Source organism: Emydura macquarii, unplaced genomic scaffold (assembly GCF_026122565.2).
Source record: "Emydura macquarii macquarii isolate MOO-44397 ecotype Brisbane River unplaced genomic scaffold, CSIRO-AGI_Emac_v2 contig_1790, whole genome shotgun sequence".
Taxonomy (NCBI): Eukaryota; Metazoa; Chordata; order Testudines; family Chelidae; genus Emydura; species Emydura macquarii.
In genome coordinates, this window is record NW_027131927.1 from 11754637 (window position 1) to 11779963 (window position 25327).

Genomic DNA, 25327 nt, shown 5'->3' on the forward strand with positions numbered 1-25327 from the left:
TCCTGTACATTCTGAAAAATGCGGTAGAAATGAACTAAGCTGGAATCAAGAGAATCAGAGAAGCGGGGCTGCCATTTTCATAGTATTTCTAGGACCACAAACTAGAAATAGCACGTGAGAGCCAGTTTCCCTGCATATCTAACATGAGCATTCTTGAAGTGCTACAAGAGTCAGATGTGATATTTCACATGGTGAGCCTGGTTGCACAGGATATTTTAGGGGCATTTTGTGGAGGCTGGCTGTTATGGAGAGTTTGTACAGAACAATGGGGTTGTGGTCAATGACTTTGGCTCCTGAGCACTACTGCAATACGAATGATAAATTGTAAGAAGAAGAAGAAAGCAAGAGAGACATTTGAAAAGGACACAATGGAGGGCAAAAAAGAGAGAGGTAAAAAGCAAACCATTTTGATACAAGTGAAGTGTAACAGCTGGTATTCTTGGAATTCCATGGGATTCCAAATCATATAATAATACCTCTCACAAACATATGGGGACAGATCTTCCAGTAGTTCTTAATGCAAACTGGTGGGTGCTGAGCCCTTTGAAAAATCTGGCAATTTTATTTAGATGCCTCAATGGAGCTGCATTCCGTTGCAGATCTGGCCCTTTTAAGTTCTACTATATGTTGTATTTTAAAAAAACAACAGTGAAGTTCTGAGAGAGGTGTGAACTGCTTCACTCATCTCAATAGGGTGTTAAAACCACACCATCAACTTAAATATCACAAGACTGTCTAAACATGTTTTACCTGCTTTACAAGTGACACCTAAGGGTATTATTGTGGCTTAAAAATATGAGAGAAACCATATTTTCACAGTTTTTTCAACTTGTTTCCTGTGTGCAGTTGTCAGCAAACAATATCATCACTGTTTCTCTTGTAACTGTCAGTTAGGTCATCAGATTCCTCCATTGTGTTGCTTTCACACAGCAAGCAACAGTTGAGATATTTTTAAATAGGAAAATATGATTGTAAGACCAAAAAATGACAGACAGACTCAGTAGCAGTTGTAGTCCTGAATTTACTTTTAACTCAATTTTTTAAGCTGACCATATTTCAAGCTAATGATGCCCCATTGATGCTGGAACCTAATGATGGCATTTGAAAGGCCAACTTTCCTAAGAAGGACTTCCAGAATATTCATTCCAAACAGCGCACTGAAGCACAAGGGCCTGATCCTCAAAGGCATTTAAGCAGCTAACTCCTCTTAGTTATAGATTTCAGTGGGAGGTGCCTAAATACCTTTGAGGCTGTGGGCCAACGTGTTATTCCACAAGGGTCTCAAGGCTGCTGTCAGTCTGTGTGCAAACCTCCCATGGTTAGCAGTAGTCGGCCTGCTCCGGATCAAGGGCAGTGATAAGTAGCTGGACATTTGTAGCCCCATTCCAGGAGCCATGATTAAGGGTTAAAGTAACCCCACTGCACAAAAAGGCTTAATGGCCCTGCTAGAAGGCTCTTGTGCCTATTACGAGATGTTCTGCTCTATCCCTCAGTGCTCTTAATGTCCAAAGCATGCCTAGGTGCTGTACAAAGACGGAGGGAGACATAATCCCTGCCTTGAAGATCTTATATTCTAAAGAGACTTGCCCTCTGTTACTAAAGCCAGTGTGATGGAAATTTAGTGCTTGTGAAAGGTGCATGTCCGTTTACAGTGAAGCCCTCTGTTTTTCCACAGACTGGGGAACAGATAGGCTACTGCAGCAGTCCAAGCTTCTCCCTTGGAGAGAGAGCCTGTAGACAGTGAAAGGTTCACCAGACAACGGCGCAGCTGCACTGATGTAGCGCTTCTAGTGTAGACCTGCCTTAAGAGTACCAACTGGGGGAAGGTGTATTCTGAAGTGGACGCCTGTCTCCTGATGGAGCCAGTGTGAGCTGTGGAACCACAGATGTTTGAGATGGCAATAATTTAGTTGGTCACCCACTCCTTCTCTCATGGTTGAGTGCTATAGTATATTTTCTAGCATTTTGTTCAGCAGAGGGTTACACATCACAAGCAATTTGGCTTCCCGCCCGTCCCTTTTGGGACTACTCCTCAGATTGTTCATCACATTGCCAGTCAGTATTTCCTCATAAAGCAGTCTATCTTTTTAGTTTCTCAGTTGCATTCCCAAAACTACCTGTAAAACCCCACTAATTCACCTCCTTGCTTCATTAGCCATATATATATACGCTTAGCCAAGATGTATATATATGGCTCTTTCCTGCTGCATAAATGCCTCTGACTCCCTGATTTTTTTAGTAGCTCCTCTCCAAACTCCCTCCATTTCCTCTACATCTGTCTAGTAACTCCTCACCAGGAATGGCATGGAATCCTGGATGCAGTATTCCAGATGCAGACTCCCCTAAGAAGGGATTATTATCTCCAAGCTCTGTGATACGAAGCCCATGTCTCTGCAGCCCATATAAATTATGGAACAGCCCTCAGGTGGTATTGTCTGTCAACATGGGCTGAATTTCAGCTGCTGACCTAACAATGAAGGACTTATGTTATATATTTATTCCTATAAGAGCCACATATGTGGTAGGAAAGGATTCGGGGTGTATGGGACTAAAGTAGTTGTTACCTCCTTATTTTCACTTGCAAGGGAAAGTCTGTTTGTAAAACATATTGCCCCTTTGCACTAACAATTGCCTCTGCACTTTTTACCAGACACACTTTCATGCCAAAAAAATTATGATTTCCAGCATCCAGGATAAAGACTTGGGGAATTTACAGTTACTTATTTTTCTAGTGATGTGCAAAATGAATCCCAGTACCGATTGTCTTCTAGTTTATTTGCCCTCTCTGCTGCCTGAAGCTGTGTGAGCCAAGATTTGTTGCAGAGATTTCAATGAATGACGTAAGATCCTACCTTTGGGAGATACAATGGGCTGCTGTGATTTTAGGATTGACAGCCGTATAATTGGAAGTCGGTCATCAGGCAGATCAAATTTAAAAAAGAAAACTGAGGGCAAGGCAGTTTCTGAAAGCAGAGCAGGCTTTGGAGAGTATTAGATCCAGTCCTGTATTACTGCAGAGCAGTTTGAATGTGGTGACTTGGGGGGAGGAATGAACAAAACCAAGTAATCTGGCTGTGCATTAGGGAGATCTGCAGTTATCATGGGAATGGATTCTTCTTCCATAGCCTAAAGGAGTAGCAGAACTGCTCCATGGTGACTACTGCAGACCCCAGGGAGCCATAGAGAAGAAGAACAGATTGGAAATAAGGCATAACTTTTTAACGGTGAGAGTAATTAACCACTGAAACATTTACTCAGCGGCGCGGTGGATTATCTGTCACTAACAATTTTTAAATCGAGATTGAGTGTTTTTCTAAAAGAAATCTGCTCTGGGAATTATTTTGGGGCAGTTCTCTGGCCTGTGTTATACAGGAAGTCAGATGAGATGATCCCAGTGGTCCCAATGATCTGGCCTTGGAATCTATGAAAAAAATCCAACCCCATGCAGTGGGATCTGACCTGCTCCTAATAAGCCTCCAAATCAGGGTGCAGGGACCCCCTCCCGTACAGCTGTCCTTGGAGAGACACAGAGGGTGCAAGACACCCTGCATGGCAGAATGGCGCCAGCTCCTCTGCATTCAGAACCCTTTGTTCCTGTGGGGAAAGCGGTGAGTTGTGTCCCAAAGAAATAAGTGCAGCTAAAAGGGGTCTGAGATGACGCAAAGGTGCAAAGTACCAGTATATAAAGGGTGTACACATCCAGGAGGTACCGGGGTGGTGAAATGGGGGTACTACTGTGTTCTGGGAACACACACAGTCTTGCCCCTAACCCTTCAAGGTCATAGCCAGAACTGTGCAAGAAGTAAAGAACTCCCCAGAAACCTTCCCAGGTTAGCCATAGTCCAATGCATGCTGGGTCAGAAGCTGGGGAGCACCACGTGAATAATGATATATGCAGTATATAGACTTCATGGGGCAGGTTTTCAAAAGCCCATTTTTCAATCACTCATTTTTGCAACATTTTCAAAGGGTTCCTCATTTAACATACTGAGCTCTGCCTGACTGGGAGATGGGCCCTTGGAAGTCTGACTTCCGATGAGGGTGCTGAGCAGTTTTGAAAATGTGACTCTGTGTGTCTTCTGATCAAGTCACACAGTTAAAGGGAGTCCCAGAAACTGGGATCACAACAGGTATAAATAAAAGGAAATGTAAACAATAAAAAATGTAGGCTGAAAATCAGAGGAAAGTCCAAATTACAATGGGTGGAAGCTCCAATATTTACCCATTAAAATAGAATGGACAAATGATTGAAACATGAACTGCAAGTTACAATCCTGCACAGGACTCTGGTCTTAAATTATCAAATCCAAATGTGTGCTTGTGCGTGTGGATCTGTATACAGCTCTTATTTCTACATTAAAGCATGGAAAGTTTAATTTCAGACAAAGATCACCCAGAGCTTAAGAACCTCATTTGATGAAACTCCATTTCACTGCAGTCAGGATTAATAGCTTCTCAGTGGATAGATTAGATGCTGCAAGTGACAACAAAACCTATTTGAGAGAAATTTAATAGGCAGGTTTATTGAAGTTTATTAGCTCAATCTTGTTGTCTATTAGAAGAACATAGCCTGATCAATCTAAATGTCAGAGCATTTGTTTGTGGGTACCAGTAAAATGCTGAAATGCCTGTTCCCCCCCAACCACAGTGAACGTGTCTCATTTGACTCTTCATAATTGCATTAACTGTTTGAGTAAATTGAATGAGAATGTGAATAACAGAATCCTTTACATACTTGGAAATTCTGCCTGTGGAAGGACATTACAAAATACTGATAAGGAAAGCTCCAGTGAGAGTATGAGGTCTGGCTTAGACAAACTTTCTTTCCTGCTTTATTTGTACAATCAGAGAATGCAAATAAATAAATTTATATTAATATTAATAAAAACTGGCTAGAATTCACACACACAAAATCAGCATAGCACAGCTATTCCAGTATCAGCAGAATTAGAGAGCTGAATTAGAGAGCTGAATTCTAGAGGTTAGCTGGAGGGATTTGCAATAAGAAATCCTTTTGAGTCAGTTGTTTATATTGTGAACCTGTGTTTCTCAGGTCTCCAGAAATGAATGATAATTTCCTACCTCAAGGCCATGCTCCAATAACACTAGCAAGTGAAATCTTTCACTGAGAAACCTGTGCCTGTGGTCTGTCTAGTTCAATATCCATTGACACTGGCTGAAGGAAAGATAATGGTCCAGTGTGCCAGCCTGAGACACAGGTTGTATTCCCTGCTCTGCCTCAGATTTCTTGTGTGGCCTCACACAAGTCACTTGGGGCTAGATCCACAGAGGGATTTAGGTGCCTAACTACCATTTCAGATACCTGAATCCAAAATTTAGATCCCCAAACCCCTGCTCAGTTGCCACCTAACTGTATAGGCATCTGAAGTCCCTAGGCACCTCACGGTCTGCTGGCAAAGGGCCCGAGTTACCTGATTCAAGGCAGGAACTTCAACCCAGGTCTTCCAGGAGAGTGTGCTAACCACTAGGCCATAGAGTCATTCTCTCTCTCTCGTGCTATCTGGCCCAATGACTATTAAAGTATTTCAATGCCAAGTGGAACAGCTTCAATAGGAGAGATCAAAACTCACTCCAGAATACCCTGTAGCACAGTGTCCAAGGCACCGAGGCTGAAGAGCTGAGTCCAAACTCTGAATCAGACTGAGAGGGGTTTCTCACATTCCAGGGAGTGCTCCAACCTCTGGGCTATTAGGGATAGGGGCGAGGGAGGCACTGCCACGTCCTCCTCCATTTTTTTGTGAGAAAAGGCTGAATTGACTTAGGGGCGTAACTCCAGTAGAGTGTTCACGGCTGAGAATCCTGAGCAGAAAAAGAGCCTCCCTCTGGCCCAAAGTCAGCTGCCTAAGTCCCTTTGACCATTCTCCCGGAGTTAGGTGCCTATGCCTCTCCTCAGCCTTCCCTATTGGCTAGTTTAGACAGCTCCCTGCTCAGCAGGCTGGCTTCTGTGAATTGCATTCTTAGGTGCCTAACTTCCCGTGCACTCCAATGGGGAACCTGGGTGCCTAACTGGCAGCTTTGGATTTTAGTGGGCAGCAGGGGGCCTAATGTTAGATGATACCTTTGTGGACCATGCCTTTATTCTGCATGTCTTAGTTCCTCAGCTGTAAAATGGTACTTCCCTACTCACAGGTGTTATGAGGATAAATACATTTAAGACCGTGAGATGCAGAGGTACTATGGTAATGTAGGCCATATAAATATCATAGAAAGATACACTGGCCAGTACCACGGGCTTCAGGGAGTATGCAATACTATACCATATTGGTGTGGAAAGGGGACATGCTTCCTCTTGAAGCATGCCGACTAAGGCCTGGAATTTTAGACTGGAACAGAAATGGATTGGTGCCCAGCATAACAGACTGTGTCTGTTTTCCTCAAACCAGGTATATGAGGATATTATTAATTGCACAGGCATCTGATCCTAGAGAAAAGTGCATCTCTTGAGTAGCTTTGTTAAGTTAGAGTTGCTTTTGAAAGGAAATGCTTTTTCACCAAGTATGAAGACGTACTTGAATGCATTTCCTTTATGATGCCCATTGGGTAGACTAGGCAAATGATTCAAGTTAATTTAAAGCACTGCTTTGTCAGCCAGCTGTCAGCAAGAAGTTATTTGAATTGTGGTCCTGAATGATATAGTCTAGACTCGAGTGACATCCACCTGTCATCTTCCCTTTCATTCTTTGCTTTCATCGAATGTTTAAAAGCATACCTGTACTTAATGGATGTGCAATTCTCTGTTAAATGCATCACATTGAACTCTTCCAAAATTATTACTTCATTCAATGTCCTCCTGCATCAAGGACATGAATTTCTGTCTAACAAAGGGGAAGATATGGTACAATTCATGTTGCATGCCATAGTTAAAATGATATCTACTTTCATAAACACACAGAGCAGATAAACGTAGCAATTTAAAGCCTTTATGGGCAGTTATATTCAGAAGAGTGACTATAAAAACTGGCCTCATGGTGTTTGCCATTTGTTCTCCCTCAATGGCTTCTGTATCAGATTTGCTGAGTTTACAGTTCCAAAGATGGTTTTTCTAACTGACAGCCCGGCTGCATTGGATCTAAAAATCAAGTTGTATAGGCCTCTTTAAACCTCCGCCAACAATGAAGATTCTGTGTTCAGAACTTGACTTTACTGACCATGCATGAGGAAGACTAGAACTTGTCTTCCTCTTTAGTAGTTGTGTTGGTTCTGCATAGCTATCAACAGTCCAACATAGCTTTGTCAGTAAAATAAGTTGTTATGATTCAGAGATGCTCAGGGAGTTGGTATGTTGCATACAGCTGAATGAGGGGGAAGAGGGGTGAGGTGGGGGGGGGTCACAACTATTTAAATTATAGGAGAATTAATTTGGATTGTGTTTGCAGCTCTTTTTTATTTGCTTTTGGTGCATATTCTAGCAGATGACTTTCTTAATAGGCAATTTTTGCCAAAATAGCAAATGTAAGCAGAATATTTGTGAAAAGCAGATCTCAGATTCATCATGTTGACTTTTCATTGAGGAAACCTGATTCTAAGGACCAGATGCAGATGACAGTTACTCCCATTAACTAATTAACTTGCCTCTGAAGTGGTCCCACTGAAATCAGCAAAGGACTACTCAGTGTGAGTAAGGGTATCAGAATCTGGCTTTACAAATGACACTAATCCAGTCAAGCAACAAAAAGAAATCTCCAGACAAATCAAATAAGCTCAATTTTCAAATATCAAACTCCCTCCCAGACCAAGAAGAAGTCACTGAATATACCCAGCAGATAATTCTGACTAACAAATCTGAGAAAAGTGTGATCTGTTTGCTGACAATTAATGAACAGAAAAAGTGGCTAAATGAGTTAAATAAAGTATTACTTACCCAACTCTGGTTTTGAGTAAGAGAGTGCCAGTCTCATGTGGTAAATCCCTGTTTATAATCACAGTTTAGAAACACTTTATTGGAGATAATCCCATACCAGAAACCTGGCACTAACTATCTATGAACTTTGAAGGCACTTGGAATCTCAGCCTGGATTGAGATCTGAATTGAACAGCTGCCCCTTTAGCTATATATTGGATCAAACCAAATCCTAGATCAGAACTTCTGCGTTGTTGAAATAGAAATCTGAGTATTACTGTTCCTGTGTGTTATTTTGTTCAGAGTTACAACTTCAGATCCTAGTATGCTATGGTTACTAGCCTTTGGCTACTGGCTCAGTTTTTGGTTGACTTCTCTCATTAGATGAGCACACCCCAAGCTGTGTGTGTCCGGGATGACTCCATCCAACACCCTTGATTCTTTCTGACTCCTTGGCCACACGCTTACAAGAACATAGAGCGCAACAATGTTTTGGATAGCAAAATTAAGGTGCTATTGATGGTGTCTCTTCAACTAACATAACCCAGGGAATTTTCACTCACAGGAGCTGACAGCCAGTCACTTGTAACTAAGCCAATAAATTATGTGTTTGCAGAATATGCATAATATGCAAGTGCCGCAAGAAACGAAGCAGAGAAAAGGTTTTATTCAAGGAAGGCTATCGCTAAATTCTAGCTCTGTGAAGAAGATATTGGGGATATATCCTCTGCTTGTGTAAAATGGCATCACTCCCACCGAAATCAATAGAGCTTAGGATCTGGCTCTAAGTGAATAAATAAGAAAATACAAACCGTGAACCAGATGCTTCTGGCTGAGGATATTGGGCAGACAGCCAGGGTTAAGTCAGCACATAGCAAGAAAGGCTCTTCACACGGCGTGACATCAGAACAGTCAGTTCACATACACAGCCTGATTCCTTCTACTTTGAAACTCACACACCCTGGCCTTCACCAGGAACTTTCAAAGCACCTTTCCTTTCGAAACGGTCACCTGATTCTACACACTTCGATGCCGTTGCCGTCTGAGTTGTGTTGCCTTGACGTCTCACACAGTTGCTAAGTGCTCTAGTTTGTCTGGTACACTGTTTCTTTGGGGGAAGAATACTTTTCTCTGTCCTTTTTCTTCCCGGCCACTTGTTATAGGGGAGCTGGAGTCTCACGGAAACCCTTGATATTTTTAGAAACCCTGCTGCTCCGATCACGTTTTCTATATTTGACTTTGCTCATTATTTATTACCAAGGACATTTTCATGCAGACAGGAGGGTTGTTTGTTAGTTCACCTGCCCCGGCTGCTCATTCCTCATCTGAAGTCCTAATCCTCTGTTTCTAATAGCCCTGGTGGTTGCCATGGTGATGGTTAAGTATCACAAAGAAGGCAGGATGATAATTCAGAAGTGTGGCTGGTGTCAAGGGTTTGGATTTTTTTATTATTGACCCTCCCTTTTGAAAAGGGAGCTCAATCTTTTTTATTATTACTTTTTGAATTAAAGCTTTAATTATTGGTAGTTTGCAGCTCACCCAGCAGTCACTGGAGCTGTGAAGATTATGCCTCTGAGATTGATTAATAATAATACCTGTCTCTTATATAGCACTTCTCATCCACAGACCAGAAAGTGCTTTACAAAGGAGCCCAGTAAGCAAAAGAGAGGGTCTTGAGGGCAAAGTTAGGGGCTGGATCCAAACGACTTAATTAATATCATTAAATATTATTTTCTTGTAAAGACCGAGGTTATGTTTGCTGTGACCCTCCCTTTTTTGAAAGAAGTATGGTCCATGAGGCCAGCCTTCTTTTAAGGTGGAGAAACAAGCAACAGCAGGGCCTGCTGAGCTCTTAGGGCCAAATTCTGTGCTCAGTTACATTATCAATCCAGATTAAACACCCTGACTGCAGGGGGAGTTAGTTACTCCAGATTCACACTGCTGTAACTGAGAGCAGAATTAGGTCCTGCTCGTGAAATGAAATTGTTTTAACGGAAATGGCCTCAGTAAGACAGAGGAAGACAGAAAATAAGCTTCTGTGTTCTTGTTTAGTATATTTATACACAGTCTATGTAAGGCCAGTTTCTGCCCCTCTCACATCGAGTGGCCTCTTTTATTTCATTCGGGTGTACTTCCAGAGGGAGGTGTTATTCACTGAGTGAGATTTGCAGAGACTGACCCATCTTTGTATTTTTTCCAAGTTTCCCATCAGAGGGCAGGTGTTCGTTTAAATGAAATGCTGTCAGCAGGCCCCTAACATACACAGCCTGGCTCATTCTGATGAATTCACTTCGTGTTTTATTGAGGTTTGGTTTTCCACGAAATCCACCCCCACCGTACAGTCCAAAGGTTGTCACCAGCTGCTGTGTGTCCTGTGTGTCACCACTAGGGCTGGTCCCTCCTGCAGGTGGGCTCAACAGAGAGGTTGGCCCATAGAGATTAATATTATTTGGCATCAGTGTAGTGGTTCCTTCCGTGGAGGGTGAGGTGCATTGGTGGTGAGGTCTCAGGAAGATCTACCCTGCCTCAGAAGTGCTCTGAGGTAGAGAGAGAGTCTCCAAATTCCCCTTCCACCATCATTAACTCCACACTAAAGATGTGTATATAAATCTGCCTGGCTGTCACTCTAATACCCAAGGAATGCATCCCATGCACCTCGCGCCCCATAGCTACCGTCCCTGCCTTTAGGGAAGTACAGATTGCGCCTTCCAGGCAAGATGCCCTCAGAGGGACCAGGCTGGAGCCATGGCCCCCAACCAGCAAAGGAGGTAATTCCAAACCTCCCATGGGGTGGCACAGCTCTGCACTGCTGGGCCTCAAGGGCTTGGGCAGCACGTACTCTACAGACAGGGGACCATTGGAAGAGCTCGCGTTAAGCTAGAAGCAGGAGTTTCAGGTGATAACTGAAGGCCCTTTTCAGCTCTTTGTAACAGAGTGAAATATACAAACGAACTCAGCACGTAGTGATATGCAGCCACCTCCTGGAGCAATGCAACAGCACCCCGTGACACAGACCCCCCTGTCCCGGGTCTGCGTGAGCCATGCCTCAAAGCAGCTGTTATCCTCTCCCCCTCTCATGTATGTTCTTTGTGGCTTCTTCTGCTCTGCATATTTTTTTCCCTTTTGGTGTTAACTCGTGTTCTGCTTCCCCTCTCCTGGTGACACTCCCCTCCCCTCTACACTCCAATCTCCTTCCCACCCTCACCATGTGACTGCACATTGTTGTGACTGGGGCTGTCCATGGGGACAAGCTAAGCACCTCAGGAGCGGAGGTGATGGGTGCTGCAGTGGAAGAAGGGCAGGCAGGCTGGTGCCTTTTGAGGAGTCGTCTTCACCCAGGGCGGCACATTCGCAGTAGGTTGTTGCAGAAGAGGGATTGTTTTGTTTTCTTCACCCCTGGTTCTCTTCCCCACTGTCCTGCAATCCCTCTCTGGCTTGCTGTAGCAGCAGGGACCGATGGCCTGGTGAGGAAGTATGATATAACAAGTTAGGCCATTAAGTAAAGAATATTGTAGGCACTTGAATTTTTCGGCCAGGGACCGAGAGAATGTCCCTTCTCCCTGCTCCTAGTCTGAGGATTGATCTTTGGTAACAATGCCGTGATCGATGTCAGATTTTCAACTGTCCCTTCACCTGGATGTGTATTTCTGCTGCTGTCCTCCCTTTCTACACTACCCTCATTCCATTTCTCCACATAGCAAACCTCTGCTTGAAAAGTGGCTTTCAATGCTTCTGGTCTGCTGCAAATTGGCTAAGGTGGGGGAGGAAAGACATTGCCCCGCGAGCCAACTTCCTTCCCTTACAAGGTAGGTGTCTTAGATTCCATGCTGAGGTGCAACCCTTTTGCAGAGCAAGAATCCAGAAGCTCAGCCTCTCGGAGACTGACATAAAGAACTGGCTGAGTTATGGCCATTCAGCTTACTGTAGGTTGCATTTTCCAAAATGACAGCAAAGGAAGACATGAGTGAAAAATTGTACGTGCAAAAGAAATGTAGATTCATTGAACATCAATACTTCTATGGTCTGCACTAGTCCTGTCTCTAGAAACTCTTGAAAGAATTATGATGCTCACACTTGTAAGGGCACATTGCCGCTGCACGTTAGGGCATTCTCAGCCAGATTTAAAGTCCAGTGTCTAAAACTGTATCTACCGTATTGTAAATAAATAGCTGCCTCCTAGTAAGAGCTCTCGAATAAGTGCCCAGAATCTTAAAGGAAGACAACATTTTCCATCCTTCCTTTTTCATATATGTTCCAAGCAACCCATAAATAAACCCTAGTCCATAGTGAAGTTGAATGTATTTTCATGTTAGTCATTGTTATTGTTTTGTTCATTTGGCACTTTCTGAAAAGGATCTCTCCCTCCCCCATTGTGTAGACTGTCACCTTTTATTTGTTTATAGCCCATATGTGCGTATCCTTGCTTAAACTCTGAACAACTAGGGAAACCACAATAAATGTGGCTTATCAGCATTCCAATCCATTTTCTTTCGCATCGACTTGGATTTGTGCATTGTCAGGAACATCTGTGCTGCTTTAGTGGCATATAGTTTTCAAGTCTAATTAGCTGGCTGTTTGTAATCAGGACTATTTCAACTGCTGTCATTCTGAATGTTCTTTTTTCCTTTTTTTTTATACCACATTTGCCTGATTGACCTTTTTTTCTCTGTCTTTCTATCGGGCTGCTCCAGGAGCCATGGCTAATCATCTTATAACCAATGCTCTGCTTCGTCCTCATGGCACTAACAACCCTTATAATACATTGCTCGGGGAATCGGCGGTCTATAACAACCCTTCTGTCAGCATGTACAACACACAAGGTGTGCAGGAGTTTCTCTGTAATTTTTCTAGTGAGAGTCCCATTTTATGTGGCTTATATAGGCCCATTTCTTTTTTTTTTTCCTTCGTTTTTTTCCCCCCTCCCTTTTGTTTTTTGGAACTGGGTATAAATAATATTTCTTTCCGCTCATCTCAGTACATTTTTCCATTTCCCTTAGGCTTTTTCTCACTAGCCTTCCCAAATGACCGACTTCAGTTTGATAGGCACTCATCAGATCCATTCAGATGTGTGTGGTGGTTTTGATTCTTTTGGTTTTGTATTGTTTTAGTCGTCAGTGTCTGTTTTGTCAGCTGTATCCATTTATCTCTCTGTTGTCAGTATGTTTCTTTGTTAAATCATTCATTTTAGAAAGAGGAACACCTTTCAAGGTAAGTGAGGTCAAAATGGCCTATGATACCAAAGCTACTATTGCTTTTAGAATAGCATATAGAAAAACAAATTGTCAATAGCTCATCAACATGTCTGTCAGAAATTATACATTCAAAAAGCCTTGAGCTTGAAGACAGATATGGGACCAGAAGTCTATACTGATTCCAAAGAGAGCAGATTTTAGAGAGTTGTAATAAATGTATTGTCGTGTAAGTTAATGCAAACTACATCTGCTCTAAACAGACCAAATAAGAGCTCCTGGAAACTAGAAACTCTTTTTGTAGCCTTGTTCTAGTAAATGGGAATCAAATAGCTGCAAGAATCAGCTGTACCTAATCTTCAAGATTCTACTACAAAAATCATTCCCTTATGACCGATATTTGTCTTCTGTATTTGCTCCGATTGCATGAATAGACCATGTTTGTAAATGAATGTCATGATGTTTTTGTTATAGATAGGTCTCTTTACAAATGATTTGGGGAATACATCTGGAATTTGGAAGCTTGATCAGGTTGTGTCTGTTAAGTTTAATAGTTCAGTCTTTTATCCCCCCCCCCCCCCCCATAAACAACTGAATCATTGGAGAGTAACTCTGCTTTCAAACAGAAATATTTTCCAAAATGTCAGCTCTCTTTATTTGCTCCTCTCCTAATTAAGGTCTCCCTTTGCAGTAAGAGGTCTCATAGGAAAGTAAATAAGTAATGGCAACAGTTCAAGTAGTAAAGATACGTTGTAATATAATACAGCGTTGTTTACAGTAGAATTATGTATTGAATTGTCTCACTAGTGTCTTTTAATTCAAAGAATGTGCATTTGACCTTTTTTTCTTTCCATAAATTTCTTAAACAGTACTAACATCTCACAATAAATTAGATTGCACTAATTCTTGATAAAGGAACTAATACTAAGAATGAATTGTTGTGAATTTTAAGATTTTGCTATATCCCAAATGTTGAAGCTAGTTTTGATCATCTGAACTTTTTTGACATGTAAATATTTATATTTTCTTGCTGGAGAAGTAATAATGTATTAAGGGTGTTACTGTTACAAAGTTGTTATGCTTTAAGATTAATGTCATTTTACACATGCTTTCCAAACTAGCAAGGGAAAGTTTTAGACTGGGTTATAGAGGTACTGTCTGGATGGCAGCAGGTGATGTTGAGTCAGCATTTGGCTTATTGTAAGCCCCAATTTTCTTGGCTGTGTGTCTCAGCTCTACAAATGGGCTCTGGGCTGAAATATGACAAAAAGTTTTTGCTAGAAAGTGCATTACAATTTTTTTAAAATTATGTTCATCTAATATTAAGGCCCAGCTGCTAATACTGTTGTTTGCATGGAGTAAAACCTCATTCCACAAATAGTCCCTTTGATTTTAAGGTGCTACTCAATACAAGGGAGCAGAACTGGGACCAGAGAGATTATAAGTATGCTAAAAGCAGATCTGTTCAGGTTTCAGTAACTAGAAATTAAAGAGAATGGGGCCAGTACTGATGTCATTTAAGCCACCGGATATTTGCCATTGTCTTCAGTGGGAGCAGAATGGGAGTCCCTATTTCAGGAAGATGACAAGTTTATTGATGACCATCATTATATCACTGGGAGTAAGAAATGTTAGATATTGCCTTCAAAAGTAAGTGATTGTCTCTGGGCAGGAATTTCTTCATAGTGTTTTCTCATGTCCCTATGACTTTTAGAAGAGTCCATATTGTAGACCCAAGTTAGTAAATACAGGTTTCCACAAAAGGCCTTATGAATCCTCTGGGGTTCATGCACACTGACCCAATAGTGAATATATTCAATAGTGAAACAAAAGGAGCCATTGTGATAATCTGCCGAGTCGATAACGCATTTGATAAATATCCATTCGATGCCTTTTAAGCAAGGCATCTGTGCACTTCCCATGCACTACAAATTGTCACCACATTTTGGTTTGTCTTGACTAGGATTTAATGGTTCCTTCATGGTAGACAACATCTTCTAACTAACATGTTCTAAAAGTCTAAATGAAGTGGTTTCTTGCACCTCCCTCTGAAACATCTGATACTAGCTATTGTCAGAGACAGGGTACCGGGCTGAATGGACCTCAGGTCCGATCCAGTGCAGCAATTTCTGTATTCCAGTGTATTTTTTAACATGTGCTAGCAGGGCAAATTGAAGCCAGCTTGTCTGCACTAGACTTTTATAACATGTTAGCTAATACATTCTAGTCAAATGCCACTAAATCTTAGTCAAGACAAACCCTTTAGATCTGTTATTTCTGGGCAGGGAATCTCTGCAGCTGCTCTTCCTGGCAAACACAGAGATGAACCCTGACTGCGTGAACCTGCCTTCATAAGTATTTGACTTCAGTGGGAGCTGTGTGTCACGCACTTCCAGACTACATGTCCTAAGGATCCCACCCTGCATTCTGTACTGAGGCACAGTTTTGTCTGAGAACAAGTGCTTGCCACTGGGATCCAAAGCCAGTTGAAACCAATGGAAAGACTCTTCAGATCAGACTCTAGAAGTCAATGGTGAAACTATCACTTCCTTCCATGGGATGGATTTGGCCATAAAGGAGAGAAGAAGACAGTAGTTGAGAAATGGTGGGGTTTGCCAAACCATAGAGCCCATGCATAGAGGGTGCCACAATTTGGACCTGACAGAATTGTTTTCACTGGGCAAACTGAAGAATCAACTCATGTCTTGTGTAGATGATGGGTGTTTTACAACAGCTTTCATGAAAGAGCCTTTTAATAGAAGAAGGAAATAAGATAACATAAATGAGGCTGTGCCACAGACTTATACAAAATGGGAAATTGATTGTTAACACTTCATTCTCATCTGTGGTGTGTTTGGTTTAAAAAGAAAACAAAATAAATAAATAAATATGCTTCGTCATGAACGCTTTTGAAATGCCAGCACATCCTTGATGAGCAAAATCTATCAGTAACAAAATAGTGTGTGCAAAAGATAGAAGACAAAACAGTTTAGCAAGGAAATGGATTTCAATTTCAACTGCCAACAATGGTTATAAGTAACCGTAAGTAAAGACATTCATTTTAATGACATTAAAGGTGTCTGTCTTTCTGAGTGGGGGTTGCAAGTTTAAACTTCACATTTCCAGATGTTTCTTCTTGGTTTGTGTTGCACCCTAAAAATGTAAACTGATATTGGAAAAAAAATTCAAAAAGGGATCTTTTAAAAAAAGGAAAGTGTTTATTATTGTGCATAAAACTTTTTTTTTCTGTCTAAAATGTCAGTATTTTAACCTGAAATAAACCTTGTAACAGATTCATGTATTCTGGGCAGTGGTAATTATTTTTGTTAACTCTTTTTTCTGCATATCATCAATTTGCTTTTTTACTCATGTTTCTCTTACTGTCGCTGTAAGCTTACTTGTTGTTTTTTCTTTCCTTTTCTTCATGCTGTCGTTTAGAGCCCTACAGAGAGACAAGTATGGGAGTAAAGCTAAACATTGCATATCAAATGTAATTTTTTTTAGTTCACTTTTATTGCATCACATATAGATGATGTAGTTATTAAAAACAGTTCATCTCTCACAATTCTGAAAACAAAAGAATAAAAACCATATGGATTAATATATATAGATATATATATTGATACAGATTAGATGCTTTTGTTGTTTATTTCCTTTTTTGTGTCATTTACCCAACATAGATTCTAATCTTCATGTATCTATGTGTGTATTACATTGATTTTAAATTAAACATTTTTATTTGCAAAGTCATAAATCTCCTATCATTTTATACAGCATATTTCACTATGAAACTTATACTATTTCAAATGCAATGCATCCACTTTATTTTCCTACAGAATCTTCCAGCCTCCAATTCTATGCATTGGCAATGGAAATAACAAGCAGTGTCTCAATGCATAAGTTACTCAACCATGACCATTGAGCAGACACTGTAGTAACAGTCACTCATTACATGCAGTCTTTTAAAAGTATTTGCTTTTTATTTTCTTTAAATGTTGTGGATCATTTACAGAGACCTTCTAACATGAAAATAAATGGCTTTGTTCTATGTCTGTGATGGCTAGTTTATTTTATGCATAACTTTCCTTGTTTGTTTGGAAATACATGATACAACAATATAGAGTATGCACCAGAAATCCAAAATAGGGATGACATATTCAGGACATTTCACTCGAAGAAAGAACAAAATCTGCAGTAGCACTTTCCAGTCTTAGATAGATATACTGTAAGTACTGCATCACAGATATAGACTGAATCCTATATTTTCAGAAGGTACGCTAGCAGTGTATTAAGGGTTTTTCTTGCTGATGTGAATGACCATTAATCTTTGCTGTCAACATAGAGCTGCTCTAATCCACCACTGCTGGTACAGTGTTGTGTGTGATTTTTGGCAGCATCTCAATGCACTAACTGAAAAAAATATATGGACAGTTTCATACATTCTCATGTTGGTGTTCATTCTAGTGATTACAGTAGTCATTAGTATGATAACTTAACGTGCCAGGACCCGATTCTCCTCTCACTGAAACTGGATTTATTCCACTGGTTTCAAAGCAGTTATTCTTCATCAACCCAGGTGTAAGTGAGTGAAGATTCAAGCCCCCAGGTTTTCATTTACAATGTTAGTAAGCTTATGGAAATTAGTATAATTATTATATAGTTTCAATGAAACCAACTCATTCCCAGAAGGCCCTGATCTCATTTCTGCGGTTGTATATGCATTTTTTCCTGTTGTAGGTCAGAAGTTGTAACATTAGATGGATTCATTTTCAAATTGGCAGGCAAGGTTATAACTGGCTGACTAATGCAAATGGGATTTAAGTCACTAAATACCCAAGCTCCTGATGCAAATGCACCCCATAAAATCTACAGTGCCCACAATACCTAACTGCATGCACTATCCCTGCTATTGAACAAAGCCACCTAATAAAAAAGTGAAACACAGAAGTAGTTTTTCAAAGGATATAGTATACAGAGCTTCACAATAATAACACTCACATAACTGTAATCCCTACCAGATGATTATCATGCAGATAACTTTGGTCATGCCTGTGTAACAAAAGGGATGTGACATCTAATTTCTTTGCAAATATGTCTTAAAGATAGAAAGTGATTTGAAAAATCACACACAGATTCACAAGCTAGTCACCATGGAAAACTTATAAATTATATTCGTACAACCCCATGGCATCAAGTGGAGTCCCATTGGTATAAGGAAGATACGCCTTTTTTCCCCAAGATCTCACGCATGCAATCAGTTTACTAAACCATGCTTTGGGAATGGTATAGCTACACTGTAAATACAGATCCTCCGTTTATGTAAATTGTCATATTCCATTGAAGTCAGTGGTCCTAGGACAATTTATACCATCTGAACATCTGCTCCATAGATTTCTTAGTTCTAAGGAACACATAAAACAAGCTGAGATAGCATTTGTGAACAGCTATGGGTGATATGAACAGGAGCTATTTGGAGACGCAATGTTCCTTCTTATAAGCTACTAACAAATCAAGTGCAATACCTGATACCAGATATCATTTTCAGTGACAAACTTTAATCTTATGAGCTAGAGCTCTTCTTCCCATGTAAAAGATTATTAAGACTTTTTGTTTATTCCATGATGCTACTTTTCTTATCCAACCTAATCTAATTTTTTAAATTTTGTTCTCTATATTTTTTACACAGCTGCTGTGTTAACGTAACCACACAATGCAGCATTAGTTGATTAAGAAAGTGCGATGATTGTGCGAGTCCTGCGCGAATGTCCTGTTTTGCACAAGTCACCCTCTCTTGTGTGATGTTTTTCAGAGGGGCTTCTGAACAATGCCAGGGATACAAGTGTCATGGATACTCTACCACTGAATGGTAACCACGGCAACAGCTACAGCCTTACCAGCGGCGAGTACCTGAGCAACTGTGTGCAAATTATTGACCGTGGGTATAATAACCACAACGAGACTGCCCTAGAGAAAAAGATCCTGAAGGAACTCACCTCCAACTACATCCCTTCCTATCTGAACAACCACGAGCGTTCCAGCGAGCAGAACCGGAACCTGGTGAACAAACTCGTCAACAACATTGGCAGTGGAAGCGAGGACAACACCATCGTCCTCGACGACGCCACCTCCTTCAATCACGAGGAGAGCCTGGGCCTGGAACTCATCCACGAAGAGTCTGATGCCCCCTTGCTTCCACCCAGGGTTTATTCCGCTGAGAACCACCAGCCACACCACTACACAAGGAGACGGATCCCACAAGACAACAGTGAGAGCTTTTTCCCCTTGCTAACTAACGAGCACACAGAAGACCTCCAGTCGCCCAACAGGGATTCTCTGTATACCAGTATGCCTGCATTGGCTGGCATGCCCGTCACAGAAAGCGTTACGATCAGCACCCAGACCGACCCCCCCACGGCCAAAAGCGGTGATGCTGACGATGTTTACTACAAAAGCATGCCAAATCTAGGCTCCAGAAACCACATCCATCAGCTACACACTTATTACCAGCTGGGGCGAGGCAGCAGTGATGGTTTTATAGTCCCACCGAGCAAAGATGGGACATCCCCTGAAGGGAGTTCCAAAGGACCTGCTCACTTGGTCACTAGTCTATAGAAGATTAAGCAAAAATTTAAAACAAAAAACATCCCCTCCCTCTTCTCCCTAACACCTGGTTTACTGTTCTGAGTTAATACAAGCAGTGGTAATATTGTGCGTACTCCTAAATCTTCGTGCTGTTCTAAAAACAAACAAACGGTCAGACTTTTTTTTTTACTGGAATTTTTAGGCCAGCCCAGGGAGAACAATAACTGATGAAAATCCCACCCCTTTTCTCCCCTCCCTCTCTCAGACAGACTTCATTATGTTAATGAAAGAGATACGACAGATAATGGCACACTTCGTGGCCTTCTCGAGTTATGCTGTGTTTGTTTTAACATCCTTGATGCTCTGTTGCTATTATTACTGAGGACCTGATTTAAAAAAGAAAAAGGCCAAAATGTGCATTTGAAACTAGTAGCGATGATGCATCTTGGTGGGAGTGCTGCACAAAGAACAAACAACAAAAAATAGCAAAACTGTTTATTATGAATCTGTATCACATAATGGTTTTTGGTCACTCACAACTTGATTTAACTGCAGCGTGCATAGCTGTGGGAGCAAACAAAACAAAATCTGATGAAACGGAAGGGAATTCTAGGATTATATATGCTAGATGCATATTTTATGTTTTGCTGTATTAACTGATGATAAAACACTAATGGCAGAAAAAAATCGAACAATTTCTATGTAATGTACAGATACTAGCATTGCACATATAGTCTGCTTTTTGTTCCTCCAGAACTTGCGTCCCTGTTAATGTAGTGGAAAAAAAAAAGAACTTTTTCTGTTGTGCTGGTCTTGCAAATTTGTCTACCAGTAGGAGCAAGGTTTTTCATAAATCCTTTTTTGCCATTGTTTTCTTTAAAAATTTCACTGAGCAAAAAAAAAAAAAAAAAAAAAAAAAGAAAAGAGAAGAAAAAATGTCACTTTCTAAAGCTCGTTTTCTAGTAATGTGATACCAATTCTTTTCAATCAGTGGAATTTTCCTCACTGTTTATCTTTCTTCAGTCGTTGTATTGCCAACAGAAATTTTGCAGATTAGAGCAGGGCAAACTTTATGTTTACAGTGCACAACTGATTACAATAATAAGAAGAAGCAGCAGCATATTTGGCAAACCGTCCCTCACCCAGGCAGTAGGCGTGGTACTAGAAGCCAAGAGATCTCTTATAGTTATAGCTGGGCTTCTGCATGTGAAAACGATATTCCTGTAGGAGTTAACAGTCTTCAGGCCTCAGTCTGGTTCCCAATCTAGGCACTTGTACTGCAGTGATTGAAAAAAGAAATTTGACTGTCTCATATCAAGAATTGAAAAACCAACTATTTTGAATTGATTAAAAAAATCCTCTGTTCATTATTTTCCTAACCAGAAATTTATTTATTTGACAGGATTTGAAGTAATGTAGGCTTTCAGGAGGTAAATTAGCAGCACAGATTATAATTTTTTTTTAATTTATGATCCATTTTGTATGGTCTCAAAGTTGAATGACCTCATTACTAATATTTGTTGTAAAAGTGAAACTTGTTTGCCAACCAATAAACAACTGATTAAGATTTAGAAAATACTGTATGTACTGGACGACTAATCTTTCTCTTCATTTTTCTCTCCCTTGCTGTCCTCAGTGTAAGAGTTTCTATTCCTTTAGGCCACAGGTGAGCATCTCCAAGGAAAGGAGCCCTAGCTGAATAACTTAAGCAAAAAAATATATAGCTCTGGCTGTCTAGGACGATCTAGAAAATCAAGCGAGGTGTGCTTTGTCTTGGGGTAGGGATGAGATGAAGTGAACCTGCTTTTTAGCAGGTTATTATATCAGTTTCTACTCTATACACTAGCCTATGACATTAAGATAATTTGAGTACAGTATTTCATATGTTGTACCTTTTTTCACTGTAATACCCATTATATTTTTTTGGTACTTTTGTTCTTCTGATGTTAAAATCTGTTTATAGTGTGGCAAAGAGTAAAACAAGTCACCATTTGTGGTCTTTATATTTTAATATCGTGGACCAAGGAGAAACAAGTTATCTAAAAAAAGCTATTGGGTACTTTCAACTATTCCACGGTCATCTTCAGTCACTTTACAAAGACCTCCAGTTTCCAATAGGAGCTTGATGGTTCCTCAGAGTATTTAACTGGGAAGACATATCTAAATTACCTTCCCCATCTGGGATGTTTCCTTTATTTGTGTTGCTTGCCAGTATATTGCCATACTAAAGTCTCCTCCCACTCACCTTGAAATTTATTTCTTAATAGAGAAGAATTATATAACTTTCCCAGAGGATTAATGGACAAAGTATGCAATTTAGAAAAATCAGCAAAATAGAACAGGAAGATTGACAACAAAAAGAAGTGCCTCGGGCACACTCAGTACAGAATATAAGGTGACTCAGATGCTAATTCTCAGATCCTCTGTACATTGGTCTTTGAAGGTCTGGTCCTGCTTCCATATAAGTCAGTGGCAAAACTCCCATTAACTTCAGTGAGAGAAGAAGGCCCTGGGATGGGTGGGTGATGTCTCCATTATTGCATGAAGAACAAAATGTGTTGGCTACACACTTATTGACTGTGGGCCACATTCTGATATCCTTTACTCACACTGAGTAGTACTTTATTTCAGGAGTAATGCCACTGAAGTCAGCATAGCCACTTGCAGAATAAAGTACTAATTAACATGAACATTTAAGAGTATTAGAATCCGGCCCTGAGAAATTCCATACAACACTACACCACTAGTTATCTGGGTAGCTTCCATTAGCCGTTTATTCAGATTTGTAATATGTGTTGAAGGGAACCTAGTTTTTTGATTGTAAAATGTAACCACACACAGCTGACTGCATGCCCTAGATTTTTACACTCAACAACAAGCAGCATTCTACTTCAATGCCTAGTAGTTGAGAACTTTGCAGCACTGTTGGAAACATCTATACCTTCCCTCTTGGTCTTGATGCTGATAGTCTGATGCCCTAAAGCTTGCTGCCATTTTTAAAATGATCATTGTTATGGGATCAGTGTGATTGAGACAAGTGGCATGCTGAAGATTAGTGCAAAACAAGGACAATTTCAGATTCTGTGTGGACATAACTACTGGTGCAGAGAGTCAAGTGGACACTGCTGATGATCTAATAGGCTTGAATATATATTTGAAAGGCAAAATGTTCAATAGCAGCAAACTCCCAAAATGCTTGTAGAGGGACATGGCAGAAATAAATTCATGCAGCGTATAAGGTCTTTCACAGTGAACGTTGTCATAATAAAACGCTCGTGGTTGATAAAAGTGGCATTTACTGTTATTCCTGATGTTGAACAACTGCTCATTTATGGTTGATACATTGATTCACCAGTGTATCTTAGAGAAAAAATGTTTCTTGTGATGTTGGCAAGGTCATGGTCTCCCTACCTTATCCATTCCACTTCCCATTTATTGAGGAGTAAGCAGTCTTCCCCTCACCTGTCTAATTCTCTCCCCCCTCCCCGCCCCACTCCCATCCCTGTTGTCAATTCATGCTCTCTCCTCTAACTTCCCTTGCTTCTGAGTGCAGGAGAAGCTCTTCATTTTAAACATGTCTATTTTCATCTCATGCAAACCTTGCATTACAGTACCCATTATTATTGCAACATACAGACATCAAAAAAGTTGAATCAGAAAACCGAGGGGATAAAATGTTGTTTATGTTAATGCAATTAATACAATTAATCCCACATAGTTTTCATAGAAGTGTAGGGCTGGAAGGGACATTCATTCCCCCAGCACTGAGACAGGACGAAGTAAACCTAGACTATCTGTGGTGGGTGTTTGTCCAAACTGTTATTAAAAACCTCCAATGAAGAGGATTCTACAATCTTCCTTGGAAACTTATTCCAGAGTTTAACTACCTTGATAGTTAGCAAGTTTTTCCTAATATCTCACCAGAATCTTCCAGGCTGCAGATTAAGCCCATTACATCTAGTCCTACCTTCAATGGACATGGACACTATCCTTTTTATAACAGCCCTTAAGATATTTGAAGACTGTTGTCAGGTTCCCCCATCAAACTTCTTTTCTCAAGATGAAATGTGCCCAGTTTTAACCCTCTGTTGCTTAGTTTTGTTTCTTGCCCTTTGCTTTGAGGGTTGGTCCCACATTGTATCTAACATTTGGACACTGGCATGGTGTCGCTGCACAGTGGTAACCCTGTGTTAATGAATACCAATTTTAACAGCTACAATGAGTTGCTGTCGTCTGTATAATCTACAGTATGTGAAATTGAAGTCTGAAGTTTATTAATTTAGTCCTTGGAGTCTAAAATTTTCTGCATGTAGCAGTGAGAAATTCAAGGCTTCTAAACATTTCCCAATTATTAGAATGTTTCTAATACAAAAGCATTTTGAAAGCACAGTAGATAAGAATAACTGAATGGGTGTAGATGTGTGTGTGCGCACCCATGCATATGAGAGAGAAAGTGCAGTCAACAGCAGAAAATGCTATAGTTACGGCTAACAATTAATTTATATTTTAACAGGCTTAGAACTTTCCAAAACAGCAAGCTTTTGGGCTGAAAGTTTTCTGTTTCGCCTATACTGGTAGAAATTTTGTTTAATAGAATTATAGAATCGTAGGACTGGAAGGGACCTTGTGAGGTCGTTTCATCCATTCCCCTGCACTTATAGCAGGACCAAGCATTATCTAGACCACCCTTGATAGGTGTTTGTCTAATGTGCTCTTAAAAAATCTCCAATGACGGAGGCTCCACAGCCTTCTTAAGCAATGTATTCTGGTGTTTAACTATCCTGACAGTAAGGAAATTTTCCTAATGTCCATTGCTGCTTCTCCTATTCTCAGAGGTTAAGGAGAACAATTTTCCTCCCTCCTCCTTGTAACAACATTTTATGTACTTGAACATTGTTGTTAATTTCCCCCTCAGTCTTCTCTTCTCCAGACTAAACAAACCCATTGTTTTCAATCTTCCCTCATAGGTCATGTTTTCTTGACCTTTAATCATTTTTGTTCTTCTTCTCTGAACTTTCTCCAATTTGTCCACGTCTTTCCTGAAATGTAGAACCCAGAACTGGACACAATACTCCAGCTGAGGCCTAATCAGCACAGAGTACAGCAGAAGATTAACTTCTCATGTCTTGCTTACAACAATCCTGCTAATACATCTGAGAATGAAGTTTGGTTTTGCAACACTGTTACACTCTTGACTCATATTTAGCTTGTGTTCCACTTGACCCCCGGACCCATTTCTGCAATATTCTTTCCTAGGGAGTCATTTCCCATTTTGTATGTGTGCAACTGATTGTTCCTTCCTAAGTGGAGTACTTTGCATTTGTCCTTATTGAATTTTGTCCTGTTTACTTCAGACCATTTCTCCAGTTTGTCCAGATCATTTTGAATTTTAATACTATCCTCCAAAGCACTTGCAACCCCTCCCAGCTTGGTATTGTCCACAAACTTTATAAGTGTATTCTCTATGCCATTATCTAAATAATTGATGAACATATTGAACAGAACTGTATGCAGAACTGATCCATGTGAAACCCCACTCGATATGCCCTTCCAGCTTGACTGAACCATTGATAACTACTCTCTGCCTACGGTTTTCCAACCATTTTTGCACCTACCTTATAGTAACTCCATCTAGGTTATATTTCCCTAGTTTGTTTATGAGAAGGTCATGCCAAACAGTATCAAAAGCCTACTA

General features: G+C 40.5%; 1 protein-coding gene across 9 annotated transcripts in view; it reads left to right on the forward strand.

Moving 5' to 3' along the window:
* ADGRL3 (adhesion G protein-coupled receptor L3) overlaps positions 1–25327 on the forward strand; it is a 769462-nt gene that overhangs the window by 727169 nt on the left and 16966 nt on the right. For 8 of the 9 annotated variants that reach the window (XM_067556894.1, XM_067556893.1, XM_067556895.1 and 5 more), the window contains one exon: positions 18860–21209. The exons of the other annotated variant lie outside the window; for it this stretch is intronic. In XM_067556894.1, coding sequence (XP_067412995.1) covers positions 18860–19662 — 803 coding nt within the window. In that variant the 3' untranslated portion in view covers positions 19663–21209. Of the gene's footprint in view, positions 1–18859; positions 21210–25327 lie in introns of those variants that run through there. 9 annotated transcript variants of the gene reach the window in all.